The sequence below is a fragment of the Rhinolophus hipposideros genome (assembly GCF_964194185.1).
Source record: "Rhinolophus hipposideros genome assembly, chromosome: 14".
Lineage (NCBI taxonomy): Eukaryota > Metazoa > Chordata > Mammalia > Chiroptera > Rhinolophidae > Rhinolophus > Rhinolophus hipposideros.
This window is the reverse complement of record NC_138060.1, coordinates 56,957,147-56,972,155: the sequence shown is the minus strand read 5'-3', so window position 1 is coordinate 56,972,155 and position 15,009 is coordinate 56,957,147. Positions and strand designations below refer to the sequence as shown.

The window sequence follows — 15,009 nt, the reverse complement described above, 5'->3', positions numbered from 1 at the left end:
TTCTTAAGCAAAAAAATGTCACCAGGCCCAACCCTTAAGGGACAGTGATTGATGAATTTGATTGCATACAAATAAGGATTTCATGGGCTAAGTTAAATAATAGAAGATAATTACAATGACTTAAACCAATAAGGGGTGAATATCTCAGCAATTCCTGTATATCAGCAAGAAAGACAGCAATCTCAGTAGAAAATGAGCAGACAATTTGCAGAAGAGAACACTCCAGAACCTAATAAACATATGAAGCTATTTAAAATCATTAGAAATAGAAAGACATAACAACAGTAAGATAGCACCTTACATCGATCAGCCTGACAAAACTTAGAAAGCTGGATGGCACCAAGTGTTGGAGGGAGTATGTCGGTAAAGGACTCGTGCACAAACAGTCTGAAGAGCAAAGCCACTGTATGGGCTGAGTTGTGCCCCCCATTCATATGTTGAACCCCAGTCCCTCAAAATGTGACTGTATTTGGAGATAGGGTCTTTAAAGGGGTAACTAAGGTCAAATGAGGTCAGATGGGTGGGCCCAAATCCATTATGACTTGTTTCTTTATGAGAAGAGATTAGGACACACGCAGAGAGGAGACTCTTGGGAAGCCTGGGGAGAAGGTGGCTGTCTGCAAGCCCCAAAAGAGAGGCCTCGGGAAAACCCTGCCTTGCCGACACCTTGATCTCCAACCTCCAGCCTCCAGAACTGTGGGAAAATAAATTTCTGTTCATCGATCCACCCAGTCTGTGGTACTCTGTTACGACAGCCCTAGCCGACTGATACAGCTACCTACCCAGATTGTGTGCACGCACCTCATGATGTGGAAACTTCACTCCCGGTTTTCTGTCCCTGGGAAATTCTTACACAGATCCTTAAGGAGACATGTAAGAAAATAAATGTTTACTGAAGCAGCATGCATGTTGGCAGAAAGCAATCTGTGTGTCCATCATGGGTGCACAAAGTGTGCAGGCTCCCCGGGCACCACACAGCAGCCGGAAGTGCTAGGTTTACATTAACATGGCCGCGTGGGTGGCTCTTCAAAACATAGAACTGAGGGGAAAATAACATTCATATGATTAAAAATGTATGCACACAAAATGCTAACATTTTAAAAGAGATTGAAAACCATCCATTTGAATGGTTGCCTACAAGGGACCAGCAGCATGGGAGTTAGTTAGCTCTAGAGATAATGAGGAATTAAAAAAGAGTCAGCCATCGGGTCTGAGAGCCCTGGGAGAATCGGGGGCTTGCACTGCCCTTGGAGGTCTTGCCCTGGTTGTGCCCAGCCCTTACTGGACTTGAGGAGGCCAAGAAGGCCTGCCTTTGGGGGCTCTAAGCCCCACGTGCTGCCAGAGTGAGCCTCCAGGGCTTCTCCAGTAGGCGAGGGTGGGAACTGAAGGCAGGGCCAAGGGCTACGATGGTCAGGGAGGGCTTCTGGAACCCATGGGGTGGGGCAAGCAGAGCAGCGGACTCCAGAGGGAAAAGCGAGCAGTGGGAGCTGGCTCTGGCCACCGGGGACTATCCTTCCAAGATTTAGGCTGTCGGACCAGCAGTTTCCGGGCAGAATCTCTTTCCCCCGTGAGGCACTTAGCTGTCCTTGTCTCACAGGGACAAGGAACACAGCTGCGGGGGACAGAGATGCCCCCAATTCAAGGCCTCACTCTGCCCAAGAAATATCTTGTTTTGGCCCAAGAGTGGGAGTGTGAGCCTGGGGAAGTGAAGCTGAAAGGGGGCTGAGGGTGGGAGGTGTGAAGATAACTGGACAGCCGTTGCCCTGAGGGGTTGTTCCAGGCACATTTTCTGAGGCCCCAGGCATCAGAGCAGGGACCAGGGGCAAGGAACACAGGCCCAACTTGGGGATGAACTTTCTTACAGAGCTGTCTACAGGGTGTGGGAGGGAGCTAGCACTATGCCCCGAAAGTATACAAGCAGAGCAAAGATGTGTTGGAAGGGGCCTTGGAACATGCTGTCCCCATCTTGAAGACATTGTCTCCTCCTGGATGCTGGTGTCCGCGGGGACATCTGCCTATCTCCCCGAGTGCCTCCTGTCGAGTCCATCCTACGGGGCAGGCCAGACGCCAGTCGCAGGAAACAGCCTGTGCCAGCTCCCATTTGAAGAGTAAATATTAGTCTTTTCAAGAGCTGCCTGTTCTCTGTCACTCGGCACCAGGACACTGAGCTGAGGGGTTGGGGGGGAACCTTTTGGTCCCCACACCCAGATAGTCAGTGGGCGCAGATCACTGCTGGAACAGAGGACCCAAGAAACAGGCTCACCATGTCCAGGCAGGCATCTCCTCCCTGAGCACTGGAATCCCTCCCAGGGGAGACGCCGATGGCACGGGGGTCCCAAACCCCCTGTGTGGCTGTCCTCACATGCTGTCAGGCTACTGCTGCAGAGGCAGGGGACTGCATGTTTAACCTGGCTCTCAAGGTCTCTGACATCTATGGTTTAAAATCCTCTGATTGTCGGGAAGGGGGAATGACCTGCTTCTGTCCCACTGTCACCCCTTAGGAGAGGCCTCTTTTGACCCCCCCTTGGTCTAGCTCCTCGTCCTGCTTGCTTGCTTCTATAATTTCTCCCATTGATTATCTGGCTCCTGCATTAGAGAGTCAGCTCCACGAGGGCAGGGCCTCTGTCACTGCAGGGCGGGTCGCTGCTGTGTCCTCAGTGCCAGGTACTGTGCGCACTAAGTGCTCAGTAACTTTTTGCTGAATGAATGTAATGGTGTTAATACTTTGTAAATAGTAAGCCAATATAATTCTCATCCCCTCATCCCTGAAATTATGTTCCTCTGAAGCCACTCCACCATCATGATCCTGGAGAAGGGCGGGTGAATGCCATCTCAGGCAGAGGAAGGGAAGATAGAGGAGAAGAGACGAAAGCTCACCGTCAGCTGGTGGGGAGAAAAAGAAGGGGACGAATCTTTCAGACATGTGTCCTCGTCTCATTCTCTGGGATGAAATCTTGAGGGGAAGAAAATCAAAAGCTGAAAATAGGGGGAGCATGTGTCCTGCTCTGCATGGGTGGAAGGCTGTCTCCCAGGCAGCCTGTGCCCCTTAGGTGGCCCTGCTGGATAAAAACGGTGACACTCCAGGTTTGATGGTGAGAAGGTCCAAACAAGCCTTCCTCAGCTCCCAGAGGCCTGCAAGCGTTCTAGGAGTTCCTGTGTGTTCCACACGGCGTGAGGAAGGTGGCGGAGTTGGAACTGGTGGACCTGTCACAGTGCTGCCATGGCCAGTGGTGAGGTGAGCCTATCAGAGAGGTCATGTCAAGGGCGGCTCTTAGCCAAGGCTGGATGGAGGCGTAGTGAGACTGGAGGGGTCTGCGGGCCAGAGCGAGCCGAAGTGGGGCTGGGTCAGCTCTTCAGCTGCAGGGGCCCGCGTGTGCCCAGGAAAACTCTGTCGCCACAGGCAGCATAAGGACCTATGTGTGAGGCTCCTTTCCTCTGTCACCAGGAAGCCACCTGTGTTGGACCCTCTGCCTTATATCCTATTGACCTACCTTTGCCAGTTCCTCCTGGAATGACTGGCAGTCCCTCACCTCAGCTATACCACACAGCTATCACTCAGTGCCTCCGAGTTCTCTGAAGCCATGGTGTGGGAACCAGCTGGTCATGCACGCCATGCCTGGAAGTATGCGGCGTTGGCATGGGCAGACCTTGAGCAACAGATGGTGGGAGCCGGTGCTTAACGCTGTCCTGTCCCCCGAGAGGCTGATTCTGAGTGTTCTGCCCACTCTACAGAGGGTCCCAGAGGAAGTGAGTTCTCGTTGCCACAGCAGTGACCAACCAATAACCCACCTTTATGTTGGCTTTCCCACTTCTCTGTTTCACGCTTCTCCATTCCTATTTCCTGGTCGCGGGTCTTTGTCTCAGGCTCTGCTTTCTGGGGACTCAGGTTACCAGGCCACCCGAGCCTCCATGCTAGAAATTATCTATGGTACTCGCCATCCCTCACTGGCCCCTTCCACAGTCCCCTGTGTTGCAGGGGCTAAAGCCTCTCTTTCCCAGAAGCCCTTGCTGCTGGGGATCTGGATCCATCCTAGGCTATGCCAGAGGGAAGCCCTGCGGGAGAGAGTTAGAAGGCAGAAGGGAGGTGGGGGCCCTTCTTCCTGCAGAGTGGTGGCTGATGGGTGGAAGCGGGCAGACAGGAGTTTTGCAGCAGCAGGACACTGTGTTCCTTCCACTTTATTGTCACCAGCATAATAAATGTGCAACTAAGACGTGGGCAATAATATCCTGCAAGGTGGCAGCTGGGGTGGTGTGACCATGAAGTATAGAAGTATATCCTAATTTCCATTCTTCCAGGTCTTTTTACATCTAATTTCCTACATTATGTGTACATTTCTTTCCGCACAAAATACTTCAACTGTTTTCTATTTCCTGCACTGAACTATGGCTTATTCTGCTTCCTCACCCTCTCAGGTAGAGGGAATCTGAAAGGCCCACCATTTGCCCCAAAAGACATCAAAAAACAAAACAAAAATGGGAATCAGACACTGTTGATTGCCTACTCAACAGCCACTCCCCTTTCATCCTAATCAGATCAACTTCCCTTCAGGAAGCCTGGTTTCTCTTGCAGCCAGGGCGTGGGGTATGTGACCTATTCCTGGCTGAGGAGCCTGAGGAGAACGTGCACAAGGTGGGTTCTGGGATAGCTTATCTTCCCTGGTAAAAGGAGACACACAGGAAACATTCTCCTCCCTGACAGTGGATGGGGTTCTGTGAGAACGTGATGGGAGGGGCAGCGACAGCCATCTTGCAATCACGAAGGGATACGTATGTGGGCAAAATTCAACATACTGAGTATGGCAGAGTGGACATATAAAAAAAAATACCTGTGTCTATGATGACACCGCGCAGCTGCTGAATTAACCCCGAAGAGGCCCACTTCTAGGAGGTATCACCCTGGCAAGACCCTTTTCTGAGCCCCACAGAAGCCAGTTCAGCTCTTCAGAGTTCTTTCCAAGTTGACATGCTGGGACTCAGAGGTGCTGGGACTTCTGGGAGCTGGGCTGGGACAAGGGTGAGGCAAGTGAGGCACTCGCCTGGGGTGTAAAATTTAAGGAGGTGGTAAAACACTCGGTAATCAGGATAAATGATATTTTTTTAAAAAATCAAAACGGATGCAAAAATACACAATTCACAAACTATCAAGATTTTTAAACAAAGAGAGTAAAGAATCAGTGTTGCCAACCAGGTCTGCTCTACTTGTGTTGCCACAAGGGGCACACCCAATGACGCTCACCTATGCCGTCCAGATAATGAAGCAGAGCTCTGGGCTTTTGAGAACTGGGTTCAAGGCTGGGCTCTACCAACGACTGCCCTTCTTTGGACTTGGGTTCCCCCATCTGTCCTGCATAGGGGCTGGGGCATTGCCAGGATGGCGTTGTGACACGTCCTCCTCAGCCCTGTGGCTTGCCGAGTTACTGTCCCTGTTCCTGGGAGGCTGTGTCTCCAGGGCCATCGACTGCTGGCTATTAATACCTCAGCCATCCCTGGCTTGATTAGGGTGTTTAATGACTGCCAGCTGTGGCTCCGGCCCCCCTCCCCCGGGAGAGATAAGAACAGTTCCTGTTCCCACATGGGGGGAGGTAGGGGGAAGCAGGTCATTGCTCATCAAAAGAGGCACTGGGTGAGTGGTGGGAATGGAGGAGCTGACGCGACCCCCCATCCCATCCCACCCTGGCGCAGCACACCAGGTGGAGGGGCCTGGGGATGCAGACTCCCTGTGTACCGCTCCCCGACAGGGGCTGCCCTGGTCTCCCCACCCTCAGGGCCTGGGCTTTAGGTTCTGATTCCAACGGCCTTGGGACTTTTCCACAGATGTCCTACAGACATTGCCTCCAGCATGTCCCCACCAGGTCATTGTCTCCCCAATCCCCCCACACCCCCACCTGGATGATGGGCTGGCAGCTTTTCCCAGGCCTGCCTCTGAGGCCCTTCTCAGCAGCCAGAGTGGGGGGCTTGCCCCAAACCCACCCTCATTCCCTTGGCCTTAAGAAAGACTATCCCATTGCCACCTCAGCTAGGAAGCTGCTCCCTATTCATTCTGCTGGCAGACTGGCCACCCTCCTAGGGCAGCCTGTACCCTGGAGTGGCAGGAATCGTCCACATGGTGGCTTCTGTCATCCACACAACAGTGGCCCTCTGTGCTAGGATGGTGGGGGTCTCCTTGCCCTGCTTCCCAGGAGGTGACCATTTGAGTTAATTGGCCTTTGCCCTCAGGGACTGGGGTCAGAGCTCGGTCAAGGGCCAGGGCCTGTCGCCAATCAGACCCAGCTCTACCTGGGGCCACAGCTGGGTCTCCTCCTCCCTCTGAAATGGAGCTGAGGAGGGGGCCTGCCCTCTGTGGCACCAGGCCTCCTGAGGTGGGCATGGGGGTCTGCACCCAGGCGTTTGAGGCCCAAAGGCTAACCTTGGGGAAGTCCTTGCGGGACCCACCAGGTGGCGATAGAGATGAGCTGTTGTGGCCTCACAAGTGCCCTGCAAGGCGGGAGGCAGGGACCCTGGAGCTGGAGGGATGAGGGGGTGCAGGAAAAATTCATTTTGTAGTCTCCCCCACCCCGCCGTTACTTCGTTGGAAGCCTGGGACGGCTACCTATGGCTCTGCCATCCTGAGACACTGTTTCAGCTTCTTCCTCTTCCTGAATACCCACCCTTGGGCTTCTCACCTCCGGCCACCTCTCAGGACAGAGTCCCACCTGTGTCCTCCCTTTTGTTGCCCCTGTCTCGGGTCTGTGTTTCATTCACTTTCCACCCTCCTGGCTGCTGCTCTCCCCAGGGCTCTGCCCTTACCCTGAAACAATGACTCACCAATGGTGGGATTTCAGGCCCTGTGGGATGCACTGGCTCCAGCTTAGTCTGGGGGCCCCTCCTGGTCTCTGCACCCCACAAGCAGCCTGTGGGATTCCTGATCTGGAGAGCGGGGTGCTGCCCTTTCCTCTGCAAACACTTTGCTTCTAGGATGTGTTGGCTCCTCCCATTGTTTTCCCTCCTCTTCCTCCAGCCTGAGCTCACCCTTGAGTTCTCTGACCTTGGTCTCCACACAGCCCCCTCCTCTGTGTATCCCTGGGCCCCCAGACTGCTTGGAGCACCCCCTTTAGCTGCTCTCTTTCCCCTGAGCCCAGAGGACAGTGCAAGTGGCAGAGAGCTCTCTCTGGTCAGCCACCCACACCTTAGCCAGGAGTTAAGCTAAACCATTCAACACCCTCCCCTGCTGGGCAAGTGGAGAAACTGAGGCCCAGAGAGGGGCAAGGACCTTTCTCTGAGAAAGTCTGAAGCGGAATTAGGACTAAAAGACTAGGTAGGGCTAGGTCTTCCCGATTTTACTGAGAAATGGGGGGGGGGGGTGGACAAGGTCTCTGGAGCCAGTGCAGGGGGACACGGGAGTAGGGAGAGGGAGTTAAGAATCCAAAATGAGTGACATGCTCCAGCTGAGTGAGAGGAGCCTGTCCCCCCTCTTTCATCCCCCATGCCTTGTAGTAGGGATGTGAGACTCTCAGGGAAGAATGGTGCTCCAAATGCCCAGTGCAGCTCTCCACTACTCGGCAGTTGGTGGTCACCCCTATTGGCCAAGGCAGGGGAAGAGGAGAGAGGGTGCTGAGAATTCTCTATCCAGCAGGCCAGGCAGTACCTGATGTCAAAGCTAGGGGCACTACCTCCTCGTCTGTCCTACAACTGACCATGCACAGGGCAGGCATGGAGCGTGAATCTAGATGCAGAGAGGTTGCCCCTCCTGGATATGCTGGACCACTGACCAAAGGGTACTTGCCTGGGGTTGCCCCAGCTCTAGGTTCACAGTCACTCTTTCTATCTTTCTTTTGTAAATAAATTTTATTGGGGAATATTGGGAAACAGTGTTCCTCCAGGACCCATAAGTTCCAAATTGTTATTCTTCAATCTAGTTGTGGAGGGCGCAGCTCAGTTCCAAGTCCTGTTGCCATTTTCAATCTTTAATTGCAGAGGGCACAGCCCACCATCCTATTCAGGAATTGAACCGGCAACCTTGTGGTTAAGAGCTTGCGCTCTAACCAACTGAGCCATCGGGGCTTAACGGCAGCTCATTGTCTTCAATCTAGTTGTGGAGGGCGCAGCTCAGTTCCAACTCCAGTCTCCGTTTACTTAGTTGCAGGGGACCCAGCCTACCATCCCATGTGGGGAATTGAACCAGCAACCTTATTGTTGAGAGCTCGTGCTCTAACCAACTGAGCCATCCAGCCACCCCTCCGGAAGCTCATTGTCTTCAATCTAGTTGTGGAGGGCGCAGCTCACTGGCCCATGGGGGAATCAAACTGGCAACCCTGTCGTTCAGAGCTTGTGCCCTAACCAACTGAGCCATCTGGACACCCTGACAGTCTCCTATCCTGGCCTGACCACACCTGACTTGGGCCTCTGCAGGGTGCTGGGTTGGGCTGTCCTTGATGGGTCCTGGGATGGTACTGAGTAGCACAAAGCTTTGAAGGAGCCTTGGCCAGCCAATTCTGGCCTCTCTTTAGCAGTTTGGCCTCCCTCTCCCGCTCCTGCAGCAAGACTATCTCCTTGCAAATTTGCAGGAATTGGAAGCCAAAGAGGTCAGCTCAGGCAATGGCTTTGGAGACCTCTCTTGCTGACTGATGTCATCTACTTCACCCTACTTACTGCCTCTGTGTCTAAACCTATTAGTCGTATTGTCTTTGCTCGCTCACTTGTTTTGCTGACATTTGTTCTGCCCTTGATCTTCCTCCTCTTGAATGAGCCCTAGCAATGGCAACACATTCTCATCGCCACGTTCTCCTTGTCTGCAGGAATGACTGTGGCCTGTGAAATCCTTACACTTAACCATTTTTGGGACCGAGGGCAGCTCTGTCTGTTGTTTGTTGATCCAAGAATAGAACTGTCTCATCTTGGCTGGATTTCGAGGGTCGGAGGACACAATAAGGACCTTGGATAACTTCTTCACACTCAGAAGAGAGAGGATACCCTTCAATGAGATGTCAGTTGAAGGCCTGTAGAATTGTGTGCTCCTCACATGAAAATGTAGGATTCCCACCCAAAGCCAGAAGGGTGGTGTCATCTGGCTTCAGTGATAGTTTTGACCACCCCTCCTCCAAATGGGAGGAGATGGCCGCAAGTGGGAAGCCAGTCTCCATTTTAGGCCATGTGGGACTGTCAACCATTATGAAAACCAAGCCATTCCCATCCAACATTTATTGTTGCACACATGTGTTTGTAGTCTTGAGGGGAACTTCTGGCTGTGGTGTGGGCAGGAAGCCACGTGGCCACAGGGGTGCAGGGCACACACAGAATGCCACAACTAGCAGGTGCTTGTCCAGATGACACATGGGCCAGAGGACTCCTCAGCCACACTCCAGGGAGGGCCAGGTGGGAATGATAAGTGGTGGGAGTGATAACAATATTAGTGGTGGTACAAATAACCAGCATGTTACAAAATACAAAAGGCAGCAGTGAAGAGTCTGTGCTTTCACTTTCCCATCAGCCAGACATGAGTTCAAATCCTGCTGTGTGACAAGGCAAGGTGTTAGGTCTCTGAATGTTAGGTCTCAGAGACCTTGACAGACAGAGCCACGTCTGCAAGAAAACAAAACGTCTGTTGGCCTGCACCTGCAGACAGAGCCAAACTTGCGATAACAGAAAACACGACAAAACAGCTACTGGCTTGCAGGCAGTAGCAACATTTTCTGTTCTAATAATGCTATCCCGTCAGCCCCTATAAAACCCTCCTCACCCCCTTCTTCAGGGCTGCAAGTCTCCTTTAGGCATGCAGCCCGGACTGTACTGATCTTTGCTCGGTCTGATATACTTTTCTCTCTTGCAATAAAAACTTTCTTAACTTGCCTGACTATGCGTGTTACTATACTGGCCGACCTATCACAAGGTACCTACTCTCAGTTTCCCTATCTGTGAAATAGGCACAGGAGTTCCCACCTTGCTGGGTTGATGAGTGTACACCTCATCATGAGTGTACATCTCTGAGCCTGGTTCTAACAGTTGGCACATAGATGGGAAGCCAAGGGCAGCTCTCATAGCCCACAGAGGTGGGTGGGTAGGGCTGGTGGCAGTCTCCATTGAATTGCTCCAGCCATCCTGGGACCACTGCACTTCAGTGGGGACTATGACATAGCTGTGCTCCCCAGACCAGAACTCCATCTCACAACCGCATCTGTCTGAGGCAGAGACCCTTATTCACCTTGAGGAGCTGGCAACTAAGAGACAGACACTGGGGGAGGGGACTGCATCTTTAGAGAGATGCTTGAATGGCAATGCTTCACCCAAAGGATTTTGACAGCAAGGGTGGGCCTTCAGGCACTGTCGAGGTGGTGGCGGCAGGTGACCTTTCCGGGCATGACCTGTCAGTCAAGTTCCCAAAAGCTTTGCTGGGGGGGGTGGGCGGTTACCTTCCTCTGATAGGTCACGAGAGGGGGCGAAGCCACTTGAAAGTATGCGAATTTCTTGCCTTTGATTGTCGAAGGGGGCCTTTGGAGGAGGAGTCTGACGACTGAGCTCCACCCTGCACCTTCCAGGGTATGAGCTCTCCGGGCTCCTTCTCGCGTAGACCCACCGGCACTCCTTCTCGCGTGGAAGCAGTGCCGGTGGGTCTATGCACGCTCCTCTCCCCACGCAGGCTCTAGAGCAGCGTTCTCCAGCGGGCGGGGAGCCGGAACAGCCTCTGAGCCCAGGGCCCGGGCTGGCCTCGCCCGGGCAGGCCTCTGCCCCCGGTGCCGCCCCGGCTGGGTGGGTGCGGGCGGATGGGCCGCCCTGGGTCCCTGGCAGTCAGACCAGGGAGTCTTCGGCCTGGAAGCTGGAGGAGCGACGCCCACTGGGGCTGCCGCGGGTCAGCATGGAGACCTGTGTGCTGTATGTGGCCCCGTTGCTGCCTCCTGACGGGTGCTGGTATTTGTGGCCCCGGCCCAAGATGCCCTTCAGGTTCCAGCGCCGCCACTTCCGCCGCAGCTCTGCCTGCACCTGGGAGAAGGGAGGGTGGTCAAGCCTCCTCCACTGCTTATTGGACTGCTCTCGTTTTAGGGTGCTGAGCCTCCAGTCATATCCTGTTGGAGAGCCTAAATTGAGAGACTGGGATGCTCCCTTGGGGGGTGCAGAGTTGAGTGGGCACATGGGCCAGGGTCAAACCAAGGCCTTGGAGTCAGGGGAGGTGAGTGGCAGAGAGGATCTGAGAATGCAGTCCAGGGATGGACAGGGACACCGCCTAGGGGTGGCTGTAGCCCCATTTTTCTGATCCTTGCTCTCCAGCTCACTTGAACTCATCCAACTGTATTTCTGTGCTTTGTCACCAGGTCTTCGCCATCACTCGACCTTCACTTGCTACCCCACGCGTCTGCACTCACTGTGCACACAGACACTTAACATAAGCACTTCTCAAACTGATGGGCACATGAATCTCCTGTGGGGATTCTAAGTCAGCAGGTTTGGGGTGGGCCCAGAAATCAGCATTTTTAACAAGGTCCTAGGTGCCACCACCAATTTACTAGTCTGAAGAGTAGCAAGGTTTAACCCATGTTTTTTGTGTGTTTTTTTTTAATTTATTGGGGTGACAATTGTTAGTGAAATTACATAGATTTCAGGTGTACAATTCTGTATGACATCATCTATAAATCCCATTGTGTGTTCACCACCCAGAGTCAGTTCTCCTTCCATCGCCAGGTTTAACCCATCCTTAATCTGCACATGTGCCATCAGTGTTTCTGGATCCTGGACCTACCATGTTCTGTTCCCTGGCCCCCAAGGTCTGGGCGGGGCTTACCTACCTCACCATTGAGAAAACAGTAGAGGATGGCCACCACAAAACCCTGAGGAGAAAGGGAGCAGGAAAGGTGAGGTAGACAGACGCCAGGAGCCCCCAGCCTTGTCCCACCCCTGGCCCAGGCACCTGTGTACCCCTGGTTAAGCAAAGGGCAAAGCACGCAATATGTGCTGAATCAATACTTATTACAGTAAAAGGACTGGAATCCAGTGGCAAGGGGCTAAGGCCCAAGGTGGAATTCCCTTAAATCCCAGAGAAGCATGCAACGTAAGTCAAGATTTCGTACCTGGAAAGACCCCACGACGAGCTCAAAGACGATTTTCACGTCAGACTTGAAGTTGTTGGGGAAGAAGGCAAACATGGTGTAGTGTATTCCAAACAGGGGGATCAGCAGAAGGGTGGACTTGGTCAGCCTCCTGGAGACAGGGAGGGGCAGGCCGTGGGTAGGTGTGTCTACATATGAGGACACAATAGGGCCTGGCACAGGGACGGCTGGGGCGCAAAAGACGGGAATGTTGACCAAGACGAGTTAGTGTGGACTGACTATTGGCTCCTGCAACTATTGCATCCATTTCTGGTCCTGTTCCATGTCTGCAGTGCTTCGGCCCTCACGCCCCCGGCCCCTCCCAGAATAGAGGCCTCTCTATTCTCACCCTTCTGGAGTAGAGAGTATAAAGGAGGGCCAGTGCTGAAACCTGAGGATGATGCATAATCATGGTATTTCAGGCTCTGTGGCAGCTAATGGGACATCTTCTCAGGCTGGTTCCCCTCTCGTGGTCTCAGTTTCCCCAATCTGTACAATGGGGGTAAATGTATATTCTACATGGTCAAATTACAGAAATTGGGCCCACTGTAAACTTAGAAATGCTTTGGGTGCTACAAAGTGCAATGCATCCATGAGAGACCAATTCTCTGCTGGGAATGAGGACATTTGGGAAGGAAGTCTTTGTAATCGGGGTCCGGACCACATATGCCCAAAGGCACTTGGGAGGATGGTGGGCACTCAAGTTTGTGCCTGGTCATCAGGGATGACCCAGGGTCAACTAGCACAGCCCTCTGTCTTTGGCTTCTCTGCAGCACTCACTTCTTCAGGAGTTGCTACCTTTGCCGGGATTTCATCCCTCTCTGTCCCCACCAGCTCCCTACACCAATACACACACTTCCAGCGTGCTCCTCCATCAGCAGCCAGCCTTCTGTGCAGGGTCCACATTTACTCTGAACGTCTGGCCCTTTTCCTATGGAGCAGGGCTCATCCTGGTTCAGGCCTCCCAGCCACCTGACCTCCTAGGTGGTCAAGGCAGTGTGAGCCCATGGTTCCCTGGCTGAGGGAGGTTGGAGGGGTGAGGTGCGGGTGTCTCTGCCTTTATCAGTCCTGCCTTGGCAGTCAGTCCAGGGAAGCCTAGCCCTGGGCCTGAGGTCCCACAGCAAACTGGGGGCAGGGAAACTGGCCTTGCCCCACCCATTCCTTCCTGGACCTGGTTCCCCGCCACACTAAGATCCTGAGAACTGCCCACCCCTCCTTGGCTGCAAACCTATTCCACGTGCCCGAGGCTGACAGATGGAAGCTTTCTTTAAATCAAAGGCTTATCGGGAGGTGGAGAGTGGGAGCTGACAGCCCCTCCTCGGGGAGCTCCATCTCCTACTCCCTACCCCCCACCCCTCTGCCTGCTGACAGCTGTTCGGTTTCCATCTCACCCACATGGACCTGGCAATGACCAGTTTTGTTTGCCTCAGATTCAAGCCCTTTTAAGCAGTCGTATGTTGGGAAAAATAAGGCCCCACAGGCAAAGTAGGGAGTCAGGGTACAGAGGCCTGATGTGCTCCCCCTTGGCAGATCGTGGACCTTTGCAGGAACTTCCCTTCTGAAATTGGAGGGGAAGCGCTGCCTGTACACCCAGCAGGAGAGAATGCCGTCATACCAGGAATGGGAGTCTTACTCTCATCAGAGAGATCACAGGATTCTAGAATAGAATCCTAAATCCAGCAGCTCGTGACATTCTAGCCAGGAACCTTAAAACTGGAGAAGCTAGGCCAAGTAGAACATTCTAGAATCCCAGGACTAGAAGGCCCTTGTGGGATGCCCCAGTTCTCACCTTCCCACAGCCACCTTTTTCCTGTTTCTTTTGTTCTATTTTCAAGTCTGCTATTCTCATGAGAACCTGTTTCTCCAGACCTCCCAAACACAGAAAACAGCCCTCACACCTTCCTAAGCTAGGAGCATGACTGCTGTCCCATGGACACTGTGCCCTCCTCATGCCATGGTGCCTTCCCTTGGAGGAAGGGAATGCATGTCAGTTTCATCACCTGTAAAATGGGGACAATTTATAGGGGACCGTGTGGATGAAATGAGATGCTGCATGGAAACCCCAGAGCGCATACGTGGCATATAAACTGCACATGCTGTTATTATTGGGGTGTCCTAAATCCTGAACATGGCTGTCTTTTGTTAGACTAGGGGCTCCCTCAAGGCACTCATCGACTTGCATTTATTGCGTCCCTTTTCTGTGCCAGGCACATGCCAGGAACTGGGTACATGGTGTGAACAAGACACACGTTGTCTACTGTCTTCTCAAGCTCCCAGGCTTGGCAACAGATGTGGACCTGGATCAGGTCACCTGCTAGGTAAGTAACTGCAGGAGAAGCAAACATGGGACTCATGAGCCCGGGGAAGGTGGGACTGGGGCAGGGGACACTCTTGGACTGAACCAGGCCATGAAGTGGAGGTGGGCAAGAACAAGACTGCTTTTCGGTAACCGGAGCGGGACGTCGAGAGCATGTAGAATGATAGGAGGGCCGGGGATAGGTCAGGGCACTGGGCCCACACTCACGAGTATGGGCTGCTGTTACTCTTCCCAACATCTGGGGGCTGCAGTTTCTGAACCAGGATTCGGATGATGCGAATAAACAGGATGAAGTTCACCTGGCAGGTGGGGGCCAAGGTCAGGCAGTCAGAGAGGGGAGGTCAGGGTGTCCCGCCCCCTGGGCTGATGGCCTGTCTTTTCCTCTAGGGCCCTGATGCTCCTCTGTCTTACCTCTCCCCTAGCTCTTCCCCCTTTGGGCAAGCCATCTGGGACTTCTACTTCATAGCCCTAACAACTAGACCTCCCAATCTAATTTCTGGACTCTGGAGGAAGAACTGGTGGGGGAAGGGATAGGGACAATCCCACATTAGGCACTGGGAAACCTAGATTTCAGATCTGACCTAGATACGAATTTCCTGTGTGACCTGGGATAAGTTGACTACCCAGTGCAGGCCTCAG

General features: G+C 53.2%; 1 protein-coding gene across 3 annotated transcripts in view; it reads right to left on the bottom strand.

Annotated features, from left to right (window-relative positions):
- Positions 1-7,819: 7,819 nt before the first annotated feature.
- The window catches only part of VIPR1 (vasoactive intestinal peptide receptor 1), a 32,777-nt gene continuing 25,587 nt past the window's right edge, over positions 7,820-15,009 (bottom strand). For 2 of the 3 annotated variants that reach the window (XM_081072350.1, XM_081072349.1), the window contains exons 10-13: positions 14,578-14,669; positions 12,036-12,165; positions 11,754-11,795; positions 10,638-10,953 (exon numbers count right to left, since the gene is read on the bottom strand). In XM_081072350.1, the coding sequence (XP_080928476.1) occupies positions 10,762-10,953; positions 11,754-11,795; positions 12,036-12,165; positions 14,578-14,669 (456 nt within the window). In that variant the 3' untranslated portion in view covers positions 10,638-10,761. Of the gene's footprint in view, positions 10,555-10,637; positions 10,954-11,753; positions 11,796-12,035; positions 12,166-14,577; positions 14,670-15,009 lie in introns of those variants that run through there. The other variant, XM_081072348.1, reaches the window with a different exon arrangement.